Source organism: Oreochromis niloticus, linkage group LG3, assembly GCF_001858045.2.
Source record: "Oreochromis niloticus isolate F11D_XX linkage group LG3, O_niloticus_UMD_NMBU, whole genome shotgun sequence".
Classification (NCBI taxonomy): domain Eukaryota; kingdom Metazoa; phylum Chordata; class Actinopteri; order Cichliformes; family Cichlidae; genus Oreochromis; species Oreochromis niloticus.
Genome location: NC_031967.2, coordinates 70,513,787 through 70,531,771, shown reverse-complemented (window position 1 = coordinate 70,531,771; position 17,985 = coordinate 70,513,787). Strand labels below are relative to the sequence as shown.

The 17,985-nt window shown below is 41.1% G+C and overlaps 1 protein-coding gene across 1 annotated transcript; it reads left to right on the top strand.

Moving 5' to 3' along the window:
* Positions 1–6,945: 6,945 nt before the first annotated feature.
* On the top strand, positions 6,946–11,145 carry LOC109196515 (uncharacterized; the record flags this gene model as incomplete). The annotated part of the gene is made up of 3 exons (XM_025905212.1): positions 6,946–7,317; positions 10,626–10,839; positions 10,919–11,145. Coding segments are annotated over exons 1-3 (813 nt in total), but the record flags the coding sequence as incomplete, so codon positions are not given.
* Positions 11,146–17,985: the final 6,840 nt, after the last annotated feature.

The following is a 17,985-nucleotide window of genomic DNA, read 5'->3' as shown; positions in this document are numbered from 1 at the left end:
GTTTCTTTGGCAAATATGGAAGTCAGGCGAGTAGAAACCCAAATGTGTACAGCAACATGAGAGCAAGTGTGGAATGCTCCGATAGCAGCTAATATTTATAACCTTATCACATAATGGAATTGGCCACCAAACAAGCAATTAGTTATGCAATACTGAACAAAGAATAAATTCTCTCACAAATCTGTGGGTTCTACGCTTGTGTTTTGTGAATTTCATGATTGATTAAGACACAGGTAAAGTCTTAGGAATATTTAGGGCCCGAGCACTGAGAGTGCGAAGGCCCTATTGTATCTGCTCCGTTTCTTCTTCTTCTTATTATTATTCAGGCAAAACAAGGGCCTTTTTGAGGGCTTTAACATGCTCAAAAACTCATGAAATTTTGCACACGTGCCAGGTCTGGTGAAAAATTTTGTATTTTAATGGATTTACATATGAGCACTCTGAAATGGCTCTGTAGCGCCACCTATGCCTTGTTAAATGCAGCCCTACGAACACATCGTTTGAGCTACATGTATGAAATCTGGCACACATGTGTATCATGCCAAGATGAACAAAAAAGTCTGTGGGCCCATTGACGCAAACCGAACAGGAAGTCCGCAATTTAGAAGTGAAGGTGACATTTTGGCTCTAATTTTGCCATTTCCATGCCTCGAACTTTTTCAAACTCCTCCTTGGGATTTGGTCGTATAAGCTTCATCTTTGGTCAGTGTCAACCACACACCTGGGCCATGTTAAATTGCGGAGCTTTTGAGTTTTCGCAATACGGTGAAGCGGTGGCGCCACAGCGAATTTCGATGACTCGCCATGAAAATCTTATTGCCTCTCGTTCTGTCATACATGGTCCCATCTGGACCAAAGAGCACACATATGATAAGGCTCCACCCCTGAACATATTTTAACTGCCATATTTGACACCAGGGACAGCGCCACCTAGTGGGAACAGGAAATGTCATGTTTTACACTTTGGGGTACAGTATTGTGATGGGTGACATCTGCAGCCTCAAATTTTTTCAGGAAAGCCTTAACGAGTTGGTCTTGGGTTACAGTGAAAACTGTGACTTTTCACGAAAGGGTGTGACCCCAGCAGCATGGCGAAGTTTGATGTCTCGCCATAAAGAAACAAATTAGTATAACTCAATAAAATCCAGTCTGATCAGAACCAGACTTTATAAGCATGATAACAGACCTGCCCCTAACAGATTGATGTGCCCATTGTCAGGAATACGCAGAGCGCCACCTAGTGGCAACAGGAAATGTCATGTCTTTCACTTTGTTGTACTGATTTTCACGGGTTCATCGTGGCCACCTCAAAAGCGGTGAATGTTAACATCAGTCCCTCGTGACGCTTCAGTGCGAAAATTGTGATTTTAAATTAAACGGCGCACCCTGGTGGCAACGCAGTTCACCATGAAAGATGAAGTGGCTTTTGAGGGGCTTGGAAAGTTTAAGAAGTCTTGAAATTTGGCGCACCCCTCCAATGTGATGAGGGCTATCTTGTTATGTGATCAGTTTCATTGAATAGCGCAAAATGGCTCCACAGCGCCCCCTACAAAATTTCAAAACAACAGCCCCTGCTCTGTGTTTTATGTATGAGTCTGAAACCTGGTAAGCTTATAGGTGATATCAAGATGTACAAAAAAGTCTCTTGGAGCAATATCCCAAATCCAACAGGAAGTCAGCCATTTTAAAATTAATGTGTAATTTTGGCGACATTTTCCCCTCTTTTCAGGCACCGTACTTTGACGAACTCCTCCAAGGGATTTCATCAGATTGGACCGATCTGCAGTGCGTGGCGTCTAAAGATTTTTGTGATGTTAAATTGCGAAGCTTTTTACGTTCAGGGAAACGGGGTGGTCATGGCGGCACGTGGAGTTTCAATCACTCGCCAAAAAGCAGTAATCTGCTGTCACTCAAGAACACAATGTCCAATCTCTCCCAAAGGTCGCAGGTGTGATGAGACTCGAGCTGGGAAATGTTTGTTATGCCATTTGTCAGTAATGGTTAGAGCGCCACCTGGTGGGATGACTATAATCATGACTGAATGAGATGAAATGTTAGCTGGTGGTTAAATGCATGAATTCCATCAATGTGACATGAGATCAGATGTGCTGGTTGTAGGTGTTGGGCATGGCTCGACGCGCCGGGGGTGCGAGGGCCCTCATAACGCTGCTTGCAGCTTTAATTGAAGTTGATGTCATTACCAGTATTGTCAGGCTTTACCAGTTTGAACTGGGATACAGTTTGTCTGGGATACAGAGAGGTGGAGACTGGAGTTCTTTACTGAACTACAAAGCTTGCAATCATGTTTCCTGTTGTTTTAACTGTTTGTGTTTGTGTTCAGACTTTAAACCAGAGCCAGACGTCGTCTACTCTTCACTGGAGTAGTCCACCAGTCCAACCACTGATGTCCAGCTGCTGGTTTCTAACTGGTCCCTCAGCACCTCAGACCAGATGACATCCACATGCTAACAAGACTTCTGTGGGTTTCACAAAGGTCTCAGATGGAAAATTTGAGTTGTTCTGGTTTGGTTGTGGCTTAGCGACACACACTCTTAACTGAAGAAAACAAAGAATAAAGACGTCCACATGTTGAAACTATTTTTATATACTTCATATCGTTTTCTAACCAAATTATACTCAAACAATAAAAAAAGAAACACACATCAATTTTTTTATATTGAAATGTAATAGGTTATACACAAATGTTAGTATATTTTATGACACCAATATCTTTAATATTATTTAATATCTTTGCATTATTAAAAAATTAAAAAAAACCCAAATAAAACATTTTTTTGTTGCGACTCTTTTGTTGCCTGGTTTTGTGGGTTTCACTGAGATGTCACATGAAAACTTAACTTGTTTACTTGTGGCTAACTGATGCACATCTCTCTTCGCTGCAGGAAACAAACACAGTACAGGAAACAACAAAGGCATCATTTGATACTGTGAACTGCACAGCAGAGCTTCAGTGCAGGATGTGTCTGTTTGAGACTGAAACACTTTATGTCCTTGGACACTCAGAATCCAACCAGCAGCAGGTGACATGGTGCAAATTGTCATTTAATGAAGTGTTTAATGTAGTTAAAATGTGAGAAATGTCCTGTAGTTTCAACATTAATGTTTGCCATTTTTTTCTCATTTTGTAATGTAATGCAATGTTTTGTAATGGCATAGATTCAACCACAGATCACTGGCAATAGCCACATATCAGGTGTGGTCAAACCTGTGTCATAAGTTAGAAACAAGTTTCAAACCGATCCAGATTAGGCCCATTTTCTTTTGGTGTTCCCTTTTATTAGCAAGATGAATTTCTAGTTAAAACAAGGTGGATAAAAAAGCAGACTGAACATATCAAATGTTATGTTTTGATGTTTAATTTTCTCTTCTCTAAAGTCTTGAATGTAAAACCAAAGCAGCAACTTCACTACAGTGTTTTCTATTTAGGTTAATAATGGGTTTCATGCTGTGAGAACATGTTTGCTTTGTGCTTTGTGGTGAAGTGCATCAGTTTGCATTAATACAAGATAAAAGCTCTGTGGTCGTCCGGGTTTTTTGCACAAACACCCACGGGTTCATTCTGGTCAACTGTTTGTTCACAACAGAGGTGTTAAGCAGTGGAAAAAATTAACCCTAAAGTGTACAGTACTATTACAGTTGGTCCTGTGAAAGTAAGTTGCATGATTCATTCTGCAGACATTGATCCAGCTGCAGTGTATTCAGCTGTGAGAAAAGAAGAAGTCAGTCATGGACAATTAGCCATCAGACCAGAGGTACAGCTGCTCAACCTAGCAGTTTACAGTCTTCATTATTAGCTAAACACTTCCTCACTCAAGCTCACAGTGTAAAATAAAATTAGGTAAACTTAGTAAGAAAAATGATAGCTTAAACCCCCCCATATTTGAGTTTTGTGAATTCCATGTTGATTCGAGACACATCTAAAGTGCTGGCAGTATTTGAAGACGCTGATATGAGTAAACATATTGGTATATCTTATGAAAGCAGTAACTCTAATGATGAAAAAAATGTGCTTATCGGTGACTGTGATCTGGTGTCTTTGCAGTATTGATAAACTTTAGTTCTTATTTTGTTGTCACGTGCTTCTGTGGGTTTCACTGAGGTGTTGGATGGAAAATTTGACTTGTTTGGTTGTGGCTAACTGATACACATCTCTCATCAGTGCAAGAAACAAACACTAAACTGCAACTGCAGGCTAAAGACAACAGTAACATCATTCACTAACTATATGTGAGAGAAAAGCTTCAGTACCGAATATGTCTCTCAAAGACAAACAAGTAGCATGAGACATGGTGAATTTTTAATATTTTTTTTAATTGTTGAATTTCTCTAGTAGTCTATTTTTTCCCTTTTTTTCATTTTCTAATGGTTTCAAAATCAATATTTCAGGTTTGTCTGTTGGTCTGAATAGTAAAAAGCTATTTCAGTATTCAGTATTAGTTGGCTTGATCACCGAAAGTAATTACAGATATTTTCCAGATTTGGCTTTTTAAAAATGTTGAGACGCAGAGGAAAGTAAACTTGGTGCTGTCAGTAGATTATTATCCTTTGTCAGGTGACCTTTCTTTTTAATGTACTTGTACAAAGCATAACATTTTGCAAAACATTCATAGCATCACAATAAGCACTTTACCATGTGAACAGGGGGTTAAAGATTTTTAGTGTCTTGAACCACAACCTCATGAACATATGATGCAGACTTCCATCTCAATCTCATGAACCAGCACTGAGCAAAGCAGGAAATAGCCATGACTCACATTTCAAGTCTCCCGTCTAGTGGTCATACTGAGTATTACGGTTTGCTGACCTACTCCCTTGGAAGTTGTGGTGCGGCATGGCTCCAAGGCTCATACCGGTGCAATGAGCCAGGCCACGTGGCGCGCGACTGCCTGGCGCCCGGCCCGAAGGCCAGAACTACGTGGCCTCAGGGAAACGAGCGGGGACCACCGCTCCAGCTTCCTGCCCCCCTCCAAGAACAATGCACGGTGGTGGGCCTAGTCGGGCACATCAAAAGACTCTGCCTGAGCAGCTGTGCTGAGGACCAGCCCTGCTGGGCCCTGATGGACACAGGGTCTACCATTTCCCTAATACAACCTGGTGTGCTCCTTGGAACGTCCGGGCCGCTTGTGATGGGTTGGTCACCCACCGATAGACTTGTATTCAAGACCGCCTAATCCGAGACCAAGACAAGACCAAGACCAAGACCAAGTAGACGAGACCAAGACCGAGACCAAGTCGAGACGAGACCAAGACCAAGACCAAGACCGAGACAAAAAAGTCTTTAAACTGCAGCCAGATGCTGCTTCGTTTACGGGTGTCAGGCATATTTATGTGTTTTTGCTTTCGCACAGCCCTCCTCACCGCTGTCTACTGTCTCACTCACTTACTGAGAGGACAGACGCACGCTCCACTTGACTGTCGCGTTTCTCACCCTCTCTGTTTTTCACATAATGATATTATCCTATATCCTTGCATGTGATTGGCCACAATATGGAGGGATTGGAGCATAGCTGAGCCACTGTGTGAGAGCTGAGCAGCGAAAGGAAATTAAGTGAGGGTAGAAATGACTGAAAGATTATTAGGCTCTGTTTTGAGTTTTGTTCAAAAAAGAATGACTTGATATAGGAAAAAAATAAATATCACATTTGCAGGACACCTTAAACTGTATCAAGACACAGGGACTAAACCCCAATTCAACCAGACCCAGAACTGATCCAGAATTAAAACGAGGACTACAACAGTTCAAAATCAGGACTACTTAGGACTTAACCAAAACAGAACCAGAATCAAAACTAGATGATAGTAGCACTAAAAATCATCATAGACCTGCACTACACTTATTTTTAATTCTACCAAAGTCCACTATTTAGATTCAGAAAAGTTTATATAACTATTTAGCCTTGTTGTGCAAACAAGCCTGCATAACTTAATAAATATAGAATTTGAAAAGTAACAAATGGTATCTAAAAAGTTACACTATGTACTAGATACATGTTCTGATGAATTTTGGCAAACAACCATTTGACTAACATGTGTGTCTCACCTGCTCATGTTCCATCTCTGTTTTGTCCTCTTTCTCCATCTCCCTCTCTTTTCCTCTCTCTCCCTCTCTGTTCCTCTCTCTCCCTCTTTGTGCTGACAATCAAGCCAAACACCAACATCATCAAATATACAGTTGAAACCAGATATTTAGACACTCTTCAGATAAAAACACAAACATTGTAACATCAAATCAGACTAAATGTTTATTTTTTTTAGATTGATAAATATAAAAAACGTATATGTTAACTTTTGTATTTTATATTCAAAATTGAGCCACACTTATGGAGCTCCACAATTCTTTTCCTGGTGTTTCGGTTGACATTTCTTGATTTTCCCATTTCAAAGAAACAGGCTCTGTGTTTTGCCTTATATGCATCCACAGGTGTGCCACCAATTTACTCACATGGACTCTACTAACCTATCAGAAGCTTCTTCAGCTCAGAATGGAATCGTCTGGAGTTTTCTTATTAATTAACAATAAACTTAGTGTATATGTACTCCTACATTTGTTGAAAGTGATAAAAATAGACAGCTCCCTCTTTTTATTCTGACATTTAACAAATTCAGAAGATATTTCAACATTTATTGATCTAAAACAAAACAAGTTTACTCTGAATTGATGTTTAACAGTAAAAAAAAAAAGTTTTTATGTTTTCTCCCTAAAGTGTATGTAAACATCTGGTTTCAACTGTGAATATACTGCTTTGTATTGGAATTCCTCTTGTTTTGCATAGAAATATACTGAACAACATACAAAGCATAATATATAAAATAACATCTACCTGAGTTTTTTCTTTGAAAGAAGCTCCTTATGTCCATTGTTGTGTACATCAGTACACAACTGAAACTGACCAGAAACTGGACCAGAGACAGACAAGAATAGAGATGATCAACGGTGGCTCTGGATCATCTCTATTCACCTCAGCCCCAGCCTCTAAGCCCGACAAACCTCCCTCGACCGAGACAACCGAGGCTGTTGATGACTTGTGGCAGCACAGCAGCGTGGGTCTCAACGTTGACCAGCACCAGCGGTTGAGGTGCCTCCTGGATGAGAACGTGGACATCTTTGCCGCCAGTGACAAAGACTGGAGGCTGGTCCAGCACACCATCGACACCGGCTCTGCTCAACCCATCTGTCTGCGCCGACACTGGCTGCCCCTCTCGAATCGGCAGGTCGTGGAGGAAAAGATCCGTGAGATGGCTGCGGCTGGGGTGATTGAGCCGTCTAACAGCCCATTGGTGACGCCCGTGGTCCTGGTGAGAAAGAAAGATGGCAACCCGAGGTTCTGCGTGGATTTTCACCGTCTCAATGCAGTCACCAAGAAGGACTCATATCTGCTTCCGCGGATCAGCGAGGCCCTGGATTACATTACCAGCTGTCCCATTTGGTTCTTTAGCCGACCTTTTGTTGTTATTATTTATTTTATTTTATTTTCAGCTGTTACAGATGGGACAGACATGACTGAGGGATAGGAAAGGGAGAAAGAAAGATGAAGGAAAAGAAAAACAGAAGGGAAGAGGGACAGTGAGAAAGGGCACTTAAAAAGAAAAAAAAAATCTCCTGGATCATCTGTTGAGAGAAAAAGAAGAGAAAACAAGCAACAACAAAAAAACAAACAAACAGAGCAACATACTAAACACAACACCATCACGTTAATCTAGCTAAGTGTAAACAGCAGTAAATACTAAATATTGAATGTTGTTGTGCAGCACGCAGGACCGACAGCGCACAATGTGCTTGGAAATAGCAGCCAATAAAGGTATAGCTTATGTCTATGAACAGTGAACACCCGTGTGCACACCTGTGTGGATCAGTGCGCTTGTATTCAAAAGGTTTCCACATGTAATGGTCCGCTAGAGGGTGTAGAGGGCCATAGCCCTGTCCCCCAGGGCATGAAGCAGGCATGGAGGAGATCCAGGCTCCAGACATCCAGAGGCCCCAGAGTGCGAGAGCCCAAAGAGGACCACCAGAGGGGCATCCGTGCCACCCTCCTGGGAAGAGGAGAGCCGCAGATGAGGGGTCACCCAGTAGCCACGGAGCAGAAGCCTGAGGGGGCTGCAGTGGCATGCCCGCCGGCTCCACCGGCAGCCAGCTGTGCCAGAGTGAACCGAGCCCCAGGCCCAGAGGCCGGAGGCCCGAGGGCCCCCTTTGCCCCGGAAGAGGCCTGACCGAGCAACAGGCACCAGGCCCCGCCAAGTAGTCACCGGGAGTGAGCTGGTACATACCTGAGCGCCCAGCCTGGACACCAAGAACCACCAACGCACCAACCCCTGAGGGCATCAGTTACCGGCAGGGAGTGTGGTGAGGGGAGATAGGCCTTAGGAGGGCCTGGGAGTTCCCAGAGAGGTGGAGTGTAAGACCCGACCTGACATATAAACACAGACACACAGACACAAACATGCATTCCCACCCTCATGCACACATATACAAATATTTAGCACTCACCCAACGTAGGGATAGACATACATGGACACTATACACACAATCACACTCCCCAAACAAACTCTATACCCCAGGTCTAGGTACCCTCGCCCCTGGAGGGGGAAATGGCACCTAGACCCAGGAGATGTTACCCTTTCCCCCGGGGTGGAGGCAAGCAGACCGCCCCAGGCTCCGCAGTGGCAGGGAGGCCCCGCATCCCAGTAACGCGGCGGTTACTGGCAGGTGGAGCTAGCCCCCGAAGCAAGGCCTTGTAAACTTGTTGAGTTTTCCATTCTCCCCAATGCGTATTGAAGAGAATGGAAACCTCCACATTGAAGTTTACGGGAAGCCCACACACACGGACCAGTATCTCCTCTTTGACACTTCATTAATGAAGTTGAGATTTATGCACTGCTATTTCTAGTAGTGGTAGTTCTAAGCACTAATAAAGAAAGAATGCTCAGAGGAAGAGGGCGGGCTTTACTTGGTGTCAGTGAGAGAAATGAAAAAAGCTCAAATGAGTGAGAAGGACGATGAAGGAAACATCTGTGCTGTGTCTGCTCTGTAAGTAGAATCTCTGTGTTTGTTTGAATTCTTGTACTTTGACTGTCTGCTCTCCTGATAACTGATGATGGAGGAGAAGACATGAAAAACAAATCAGGCTGAATTCAAGTTCAAAACACCACGAGGACCAACTGCAGGTCTGAACTGACTCTTTATCTTTGCTCAGGAGTCGAGGAAACACAGCAGGCAGTGAAAAGATCAAATCATTCACTCATTATATCAACACAGCTGGACAGTGGACACATGATGACTTTACAAGGTCATTTAAAAGCAATCGGTATTCTGCTTATATTGATGGGATGTGGAGGGAAACAATAATTTCAGTAAGAGATGTTTTGTGAAGTAGAGGACCAGGTTCCTTTATTTTATTTTATTTTATTTTATTTTATTTTATTTTATTTTATTTTATTTTATTTATTTTTTGACACACTATTTTTGATGTCCAAACTGTAGCCTGTCCCTTAAGAGAGGATGTAGTCAGTTCCGTTAATTTATCTAATTTATCTTTCTGTTTGTTAGAAATTTAACATCTACAATTTTTAATATATATATATGGTTTTTTTTTTTCAAACTTTGTGTGATGGTAGATGTTTATAACATCTCAACTTCATTTAATTTCAGTAAAAATGGCTCTCAAGGTCAAACTGACTGTGAAAATCTCAACTTTTTATTAGGAACATATTCTTTCTTTTACATTTTTTTTACATTCATTTTTTAAAGGATCGTCTTCAAACTTGACAATTATATACTAGACCTTGGGGGACATGAGTTACGAAGGCTGGCAAACATTTGACCTTGATTGTTAGCGCCCAAGGTCAAAGTTGAGCTTGAAAAAATATTTAAATGAACCATGTTGATTAATATGTAATATGAAAGGACATGTACATTACTACAAAATGTACATATTGTTGGTACAATGTCCCATGGTGTCACAATGACGCCATAAAGTTTCACAAACTCAAACACTCCATGAATATATCATCAAAACTCAAGTTTATACACATTATAAAAGCCGAAGATTTCAGTCAATTCCGCTCCTCATGTCAGTAAAGATAATAAAATATACAATTTTAGTACGAAAAGCTTCAGGGATATGGGAAAAGGTCAGACATCATTGTGTTATAATCAGCATGTTGTAATACAAAATGTCATAAAACATCCACGTTTTAGTTTAGCCCTTTCCCTTTGAGGGGAGGTGGACTCTGAATGCCCCTACTGAAACATGCTGCTGACAACAAAAACAAAATGAGCAGATATATCAGAGAGACGAGTTAGTGTGTTTGTCAGCTGTTTGTGTGGAGTTGTTCTTTATGTTCACCTCAAATCAACCTGGGTGTCATTTCTCTTTAGTTCTGATCTCACTGCTGAGCTGCACAAATAAACAAGGTCAGTAACCTTATTTTGTTTAAACCTGAGAATTGGGTTCATGATACAGAATTAAGTAAAACTTCCTTGTGTCAGACAAAGTATAACCAAGCAACAGTTTTTTGGGTTTTTTTTTTTTTTTTTTTCCATTGTAACCCTCACAGCTCGTCTGACTGTGAGTCCCAGCAGCTCTCAGTTCTTTGAAGGAGACTTTGTGTCTCTGAGCTGTGAGGAGGACGACAGCTCTGCTGGATGGACTCTGAGGAGAAACACAAGCAAACAACAGAGGACTCAGTGTGGAGATGGGTGGGGAAAACAAGCTGGTTCTTCCTGTAACATCACTTTGATGGTGCCTCATGACAGTGGAGTTTACTGGTGTGAGTCCAGAGAGGGTCCCATCAGTAACATGGTTAACCTGACAGTCACTGGTAAGCTGAGTGTGTGGAGTTAGTGTTGATGAAGCTGTGTGTAAATGGATGAAATGCTGTAGTTTGTCTCTGTGTTGAGGTGGATCAGTGATCCTGCAGAGTCCTGTCCTCCCTGTGATGGAGGGAGATGACGTCACTCTGCTCTGTAAAACAAAGACCACTCCCTCCAACCTCCCAGCTGCTTTCTATAAAGATGGCTCCCTCATCAGGAAGCAGCCTACAGGTCACATGACCATCCAGCATGTTTCCAGGTCTGATGAAGGCCTCTACAAGTGTGACATCAGCGGTCATGGAGAGTCTCCATCCAGCTGGATCACTGTCACAGGTGACACACTCACCTGTCTGTGTTTCTGCAGCTTTCAACATTCACAATGTGACGACAACTTAATGACTGTGTTTGCTTTATTTTAGAGAAACCCACCACCACACCTCCACCTACATCCACCACTGCTACTGGTTCCACCTCCATCACTCTTCCTCCATCACTCTCTCCTCCTGTTCTCTCTGTGTTGTCATCTGTTGGATCAGTCTGTGTTGTGGTTCTACTGGTGTTACTGGTTCTGCTGGTGCGACAGTGTGTTCACAAGAAACCTGAAGGTGAGACTCAGACTTCCCGATCTTACAAGAGTTGGTTTGCTGAATGATTTAAAAAAATTACTATTATTACTTTGTTGGATTAACATTCTTTTCCCATTCAAGTAATTGGAAGTTGTTGAAAATGACAAATACAGAAATGATTTCCAAAACAATTTCTTCATGCAAATAAGAGTAATGACAGCTGTTAAATTTCATTATTTCAGATGAACAAGAAGAAGATGCAAATTATAATTTCACAGATGACATCACATATAGTGACATCAAATCATCACATCATCAGCAAAGGGCAATCAAACAACTCAGAGGTAACATTGTGTTTTTATCTGTCATGTGATATGGGTGGTAGTTGTGAAATAATTGTTTCTTCGAGACCTTGTCAAGATAGATAGATATGGGAACCATGAAGAGACTGCTAGGAAAGCCTCAATCGCCAATTACCTTGAGAGGATAAGTGAAGTCTTTAGGAGGTCTGATCTAGATTATTAATACAGGGAGTGCAGAATTATTAGGCAAGTTGTATTTTTGAGGAATAATTTTATTATTGAACAACAACTATGTTCTCAATGAACCCAAAAAACTCAAAGTAATATCAAATATCAAAGCTGAATGTTTTTGGAAGTAGTTTTTAGTTTGTGTTTAGTTTTAGCTATTTTAGGGGGATATCTGTGTGTGCAGGTGACTATTACTGTGCATAATTATTAGGCAACTTAACAAAAAACAAATATATACCCATTTCAATTATTTATTTTTACCAGTGAAACCAATAAAACATCTCCACATTCACAAATATACATTTCTGACATTCAAAAACAAAACAAAAACAAATCAGCGACCAATATAGCCACCTTTCTTTGCAAGGACACTCAAAAGCCTGCCATCCATGGATTCTGTCAGTGTTTTGATCTGTTCACCATCAACATTGCGTGCAGCAGCAACCACAGCCTCCCAGACACTGTTCAGAGAGGTGTACTGTTTTCCCTCCTTGTAAATCTCACATTTGATGATGGACCACAGGTTCTCAATGGGGTTCAGATCAGGTGAACAAGGAGGCCATGTCATTAGTTTTTCTTCTTTTATACCCTTTCTTGCCAGCCACGCTGTGGAGTACTTGGACGCGTGTGATGGAGCATTGTCCTGCATGAAAATCATGTTTTTCTTGAAGGATGCAGACTTCTTCCTGTACCACTGCTTGAAGAAGGTGTCTTCCAGAAACTGGCAGTAGGACTGGGAGTTGAGCTTGACTCCATCCTCAACCCAAAAAGGCCCCACAAGCTCATCTTTGATGATACCAGCCCAAAACAGTACTCCACCTCCACCTTGCTGGCGTCTGAGTCGGACTGGAGCTCTCTGCCCTTTACCAATCCAGCCACGGGCCCATCCATCTGGCCCATCAAGACTCACTCTCATTTCATCAGTCCATAAAACCTTAGAAAAATCAGTCGTGAGATATTTCTTGGCCCAGTCTTGACGTTTCAGCTTGTGTGTCTTGTTCAGTGGTGGTCGTCTTTCAGCCTTTCTTACCTTGGCCATGTCTCTGAGTATTGCACACCTTGTGCTTTTGGGCACTCCAGTGATGTTGCAGCTCTGAAATATGGCCAAACTGGTGGCAAGTGGCATCTTGGCAGCTGCACGCTTGACTTTTCTCAGTTCATGGGCAGTTATTTTGCGCCTTGGTTTTTCCACACGCTTCTTGCGACCCTGTTGACTATTTTGAATGAAACGCTTGATTGTTCGATGATCACGCTTCAGAAGCTTTGCAATTTTAAGACTGCTGCATCCCTCTGCAAGATATCTCACTATTTTTGACTTTTCTGAGCCTGTCAAGTCCTTCTTTTGACCCATTTTGCCAAAGGAAAGGAAGTTGCCTAATAATTATGCACACCTGATATAGGGTGTTGATGTCATTAGACCACACCCCTTCTCATTACAGAGATGCACATCACCTAATATGCTTAATTGGTAGTAGGCTTTCGAGCCTGTACAGCTTGGAGTAAGACAACATGCATGAAGAGGATGATGTGGACAAAATACTCATTTGCCTAATAATTCTGCACTCCCTGTAGCTACACCCTGCCGGTGATCAGGTAACCCGCTGGGATAATAAGCTTGTAAAGGAGGAGATAGAAATCACTAACATCAAGAAAAGAAAGCTCCTGACCATGTATCGATGGTTTCACACCAAATCCAGCATCCTGAGACTGTACCCTAAGTGAAAGGAAAGAGTGAGAAAAGGAAGGACTATTGAGTGTCAGAACCCCTGTTCAGGATGAGACGACAAACATTACCAAGTACATCAGGAAGATGGCCACGACCAACCGTCTGCTCAGTCAATACCTCAGACAGCAGAAACCCAAGAAAGAGGAGGAGCCATCATGGAAGGACAGGCCCCTGCAAGGTATGTACCACCAGCAGATAGAGTAGGTGGCTGACATCCAGAAGTCCTACCAGTGGCTGGACAAAGCTGGACTGAAAGACGGCACAGAGGTACTAATCATGGCAGAACAGAAATAAGCTCTGTTGCTGTTGTTGGTCGGGGTCAGCCACACCAGGCAAGACCCCATGTGGAAGCTGGGTAAATATGTCCCTGATACAATTCAGAACATAACAGCAGGGTGCAAGATGATAGCAGGCAGAGCATACATGGAACGCCATAATCAAGTGGTAGACAAAGTCTACAGAAACATATGAGCTGAGTATTGCCTGGAAGTCCCGAGATTAAAATGGGATGCGCACCTACAACAAGACAAAGAGAGAAACTGCATTGTTGCTTCGGAATCCAAGCTTACACTAAAGGACTCTCTCTTCTTCCCAGTAGGGGAGACCGGGGATAGTTGTAACATTTTTGACATTTCTGTCTGTAAATTGGAGCTCTTTTAAGGTAGTGGATTCAAAATGTAATGCAAAGTATTTACATGTCTCTGCTATTAAATAGTGCAGCTATTTTCTCTGCAGCACAATTACCCATTGCATGGTATGGTCTCAAACACAAAGAGTGAAATGTTACAATTAACCCCATAGTCTGGGTTAGTTGTAACATATCCTGGGGTGAAATGTAACACAATGAAATAAGGGTACTGACAAAACATTAACATGTAATCTTTTTTATTCAACACATGAATGCACTTAGAGCCATTTATGTAGCTGTGTGTGTGTGTGACAGAATGCAGAAATCTAGCTTTTGAACATATTCCAACCCCCCAAAAAAGACAAATTATGGAATTTTCTGCAACTGAATATTTCATTAATTTTGGTTGGTCTTCCTTGAGTTTGGCCTCATTGGCTCAGTGGGCATTATAACCTACAACTCTTGCACCAACTTTTGAACATAACAATGAAGCTGAAAAAATGTAGTTGTGCACCAGCATCACAATTCCATTACTTTCTATCATGGCTTACCTTGGTGTGGTTTTCAAAGTGCTTCAGAAAGATGAGGAAATCTGTTTCTTGCACCCATCCTGATTTATTTCCACTACCAATACTTCCTACTGGTCCATCTCTGACACAGTGCTCTGCATAATGTATGTGTGGGAACACAAACAGTGGTTGTGTTTCCAATGGCATTAACCGCATATATAAAGGCGACCAGTGAACCTCTCTCTGCTGATGTCGTTGCCCCAACTTGTTTAATATAAGTTAAAGTAATAGTGTGGTAAGTTGTAACATCTGCATTATTGTTACAACTAACCCAGACTGTTGCTGTTACAACTGACCCAGACTCCTATAGCCATGAACTAGCTAAGATTACAGCCAATTGCTAAAACATTAGCACTAAAGACCTACACAGAATATATCCCCATAGACATACAAATAACATAATTTAAGTTTGATGAGTTTAACTGCAAAGCAGATAATGCTATTAGAAATTGAAATAAAGTAGAAAAACTTACTTTTTGGCATACAAATGACTTTTTTTAGTGTTAAATTGTCTGTGTTTGACAAAATGTGCTGATTTTTCACATGTGATAGCAGAACTGAATTGGGCATGCACAGGATGAATCACATCATTTGAAACTTTGCCCTGATTGGAGAAATTGGAAGTGTTACAACTGACCCACGTTACAACTATCCCCGGTCTCCCCTACTCTGGCATAGACATTAGAAGGTGAAGCCAATTTATCCATCTAAGACAATATCAGTCAAAAAAGTTTAATTTTCATTTGTTTATCTTTTTATTTCCTAAAAGAGCTGATATATGTTGTTTCAAAGACACAGGAAATATTACATTTGTTAATCTTGTATCCATTTTGATAAGGAAACATTTTTACGAATTCAACCTCTGAGCTCAAGAATCTGTTTTGGAAAAAGGAAAATATCTCCGCCATTTTTTAGTTTAAATATTGCACGTCTGTAGTTTTCCTTTGGTTTTCTTTTAGTCTTAATTCATCGTCTAGCCTGACCAACAGATCCATCTTTCAATAGCCAGATGTTAGGTGTATGGTAACTTTTGGGGTATACCAGAATAAGTTCCAAATAAGCTGAGATTCGCCCCAGATATATCTGCTCTATGGTTTTGGTACACATTGATTAGCAGGATGAATTTAAATGTATCTTTATATAATGATTCATTTTGTCTTCTCTAGTCCTGCATGTAAAATCAAAGAAGCAACTTCCTGTTGTTTGCTCTATTTAATGTGTCAATGCTTCTCACTGCTGTGCAATGCAGTTTGGCTAAAATAGTGTTCATGGTGCAGGAACATTTCCTTTGTAATATGTGGTGAAGTGCAACAGTTTGCATTAACAGTAGATAGCAGCTTTGTAGTTGTTCACCTTTTCCACACAGCGGTTCTTTCTGATCAACTGTTGTTTTGCAGCAAAGGTGGAAGGAGTCAACAGTTCTATTGTAGTTGTTGCTGTTAAACTAATTTATATGTTTTATTCTTCAGACTTTGATCCAGCTGTGGTGTACTCAGCAGTGAGAACTGAAGATGTCACTTATGGACAAATAGCCATCAGACCAAAGAAGACCAGAGGTACAGCTGATTGTCTTTCAGTCTGAACAGAGCAAAAACTAGCTGTTTTTTTATGCATGTCCTCAAGTTTCCATTCTAATCTAGCTAACCCTAACATTATATCATCATTTGGTGGTCTCAGATAATCAAATAGGACCACATATCTGCTCCGAAGTTTTGTTTCTGCACTAATAATCACTGTCAGTGAGCAGGGATGTCAGACAGGCAAGCTAAACCAACAATCCAGAACACTGGGCCATTGAATATGGATATATTACTGGATAGAGCACTACTGCAAAAAAATAATATAAACCATTTGGTGCAGTCCTAGTTATAAGAACACCATCATCACCAACGGTAGTCTGAAGGCACTTTCCATTATAAGGTTCCAACCAGGCTCAGGGAGGGGTGGGCATCTGCCATAATCAGTTGGGGGTGAGGTGAGGAAGACAGGACAAAGACATGCAACATATGAACCATGTGTGGTGGTGTGTGTTTGTGTTCAGACTTTAAACTAGAGCCAGACGTCGTCTACTCTTCACTGAAGTAGTCCACCAGTCCAACCACTGACATCCAGCTGACGGTCTCTAACTGGTCCCCCCAGCACCTCAGACCAGAGGACATCCACACGTTGAAACAATTTTTATATGATTTATATCTTTTTTAACCAAATTAGACTCAAACTACTTAAAAAGATAAAAAGATTGGATTTTTTAATTGCAATTTAATTGGTCATAAAAATGTTAGTATATTTTATGACACCAATATCTTTAATACTATTTTATATCTTTGCATTATTAAAAAAAACCTTTTCTTGTCACTCTTTTTGTCATGTGGTTCTGTGGGTTTTACCGAGATGTCACATGGAACATTTAACTTGTTTGGTTGTGGCTAACTGATGCACATCATGCAGGAAACAAACACAATACAGGAAACAGCAAAGACATCATTCAATACAGTGAACTGCACAGCAGAACTTCAGTGCAGGATGTGTCTGTTTTAGACTGAAACACTTTATGTCCTTGGACACTCAGAAACCAACCAGCAGCAGGTGACATGGTGTATATTTTCATTTTAATGAAGGGTTTAGTTTATTTGAGAAATGTCCAGTAGTTTCAACAATTTTGCCTTTTTTCTCATTTCTAATGATTATAAAATGTAAAATTTGGGGTTTCTCTTCTTTTTTTTTCATCCGTCTTCTTTTCCTGCTGAACTTTTTATTCATTAATGCCAAGCATCATTTTAGTTATTGCTATTCCTTCTGGGAAACCTTCACAGCATCACATTTAGACTTTATCACACCAACTTTGAAAATATTAATTTGGGCAAACAAATCCTTTGGATCTTGCCCGGAGGTCTTTTCTGAAAACTGTTTGGTCACCACCTACTAACCAGTCAGTTCTTCTCGTTAGCTTAAAATTGTTTGGTGTCTGAAACTACAAACTTATGAACATGTAACAAACACATATACAGGGAATGCCATAACCAATTGGCTAGCATAGCATACAAGAACATCTGTGCTGAGTACAGTCCAGAGGTGAAAATGAGACACACCCTCTAGGGTGATTGGAAATGATCAAGCTAAGATCCTGCAGGACTT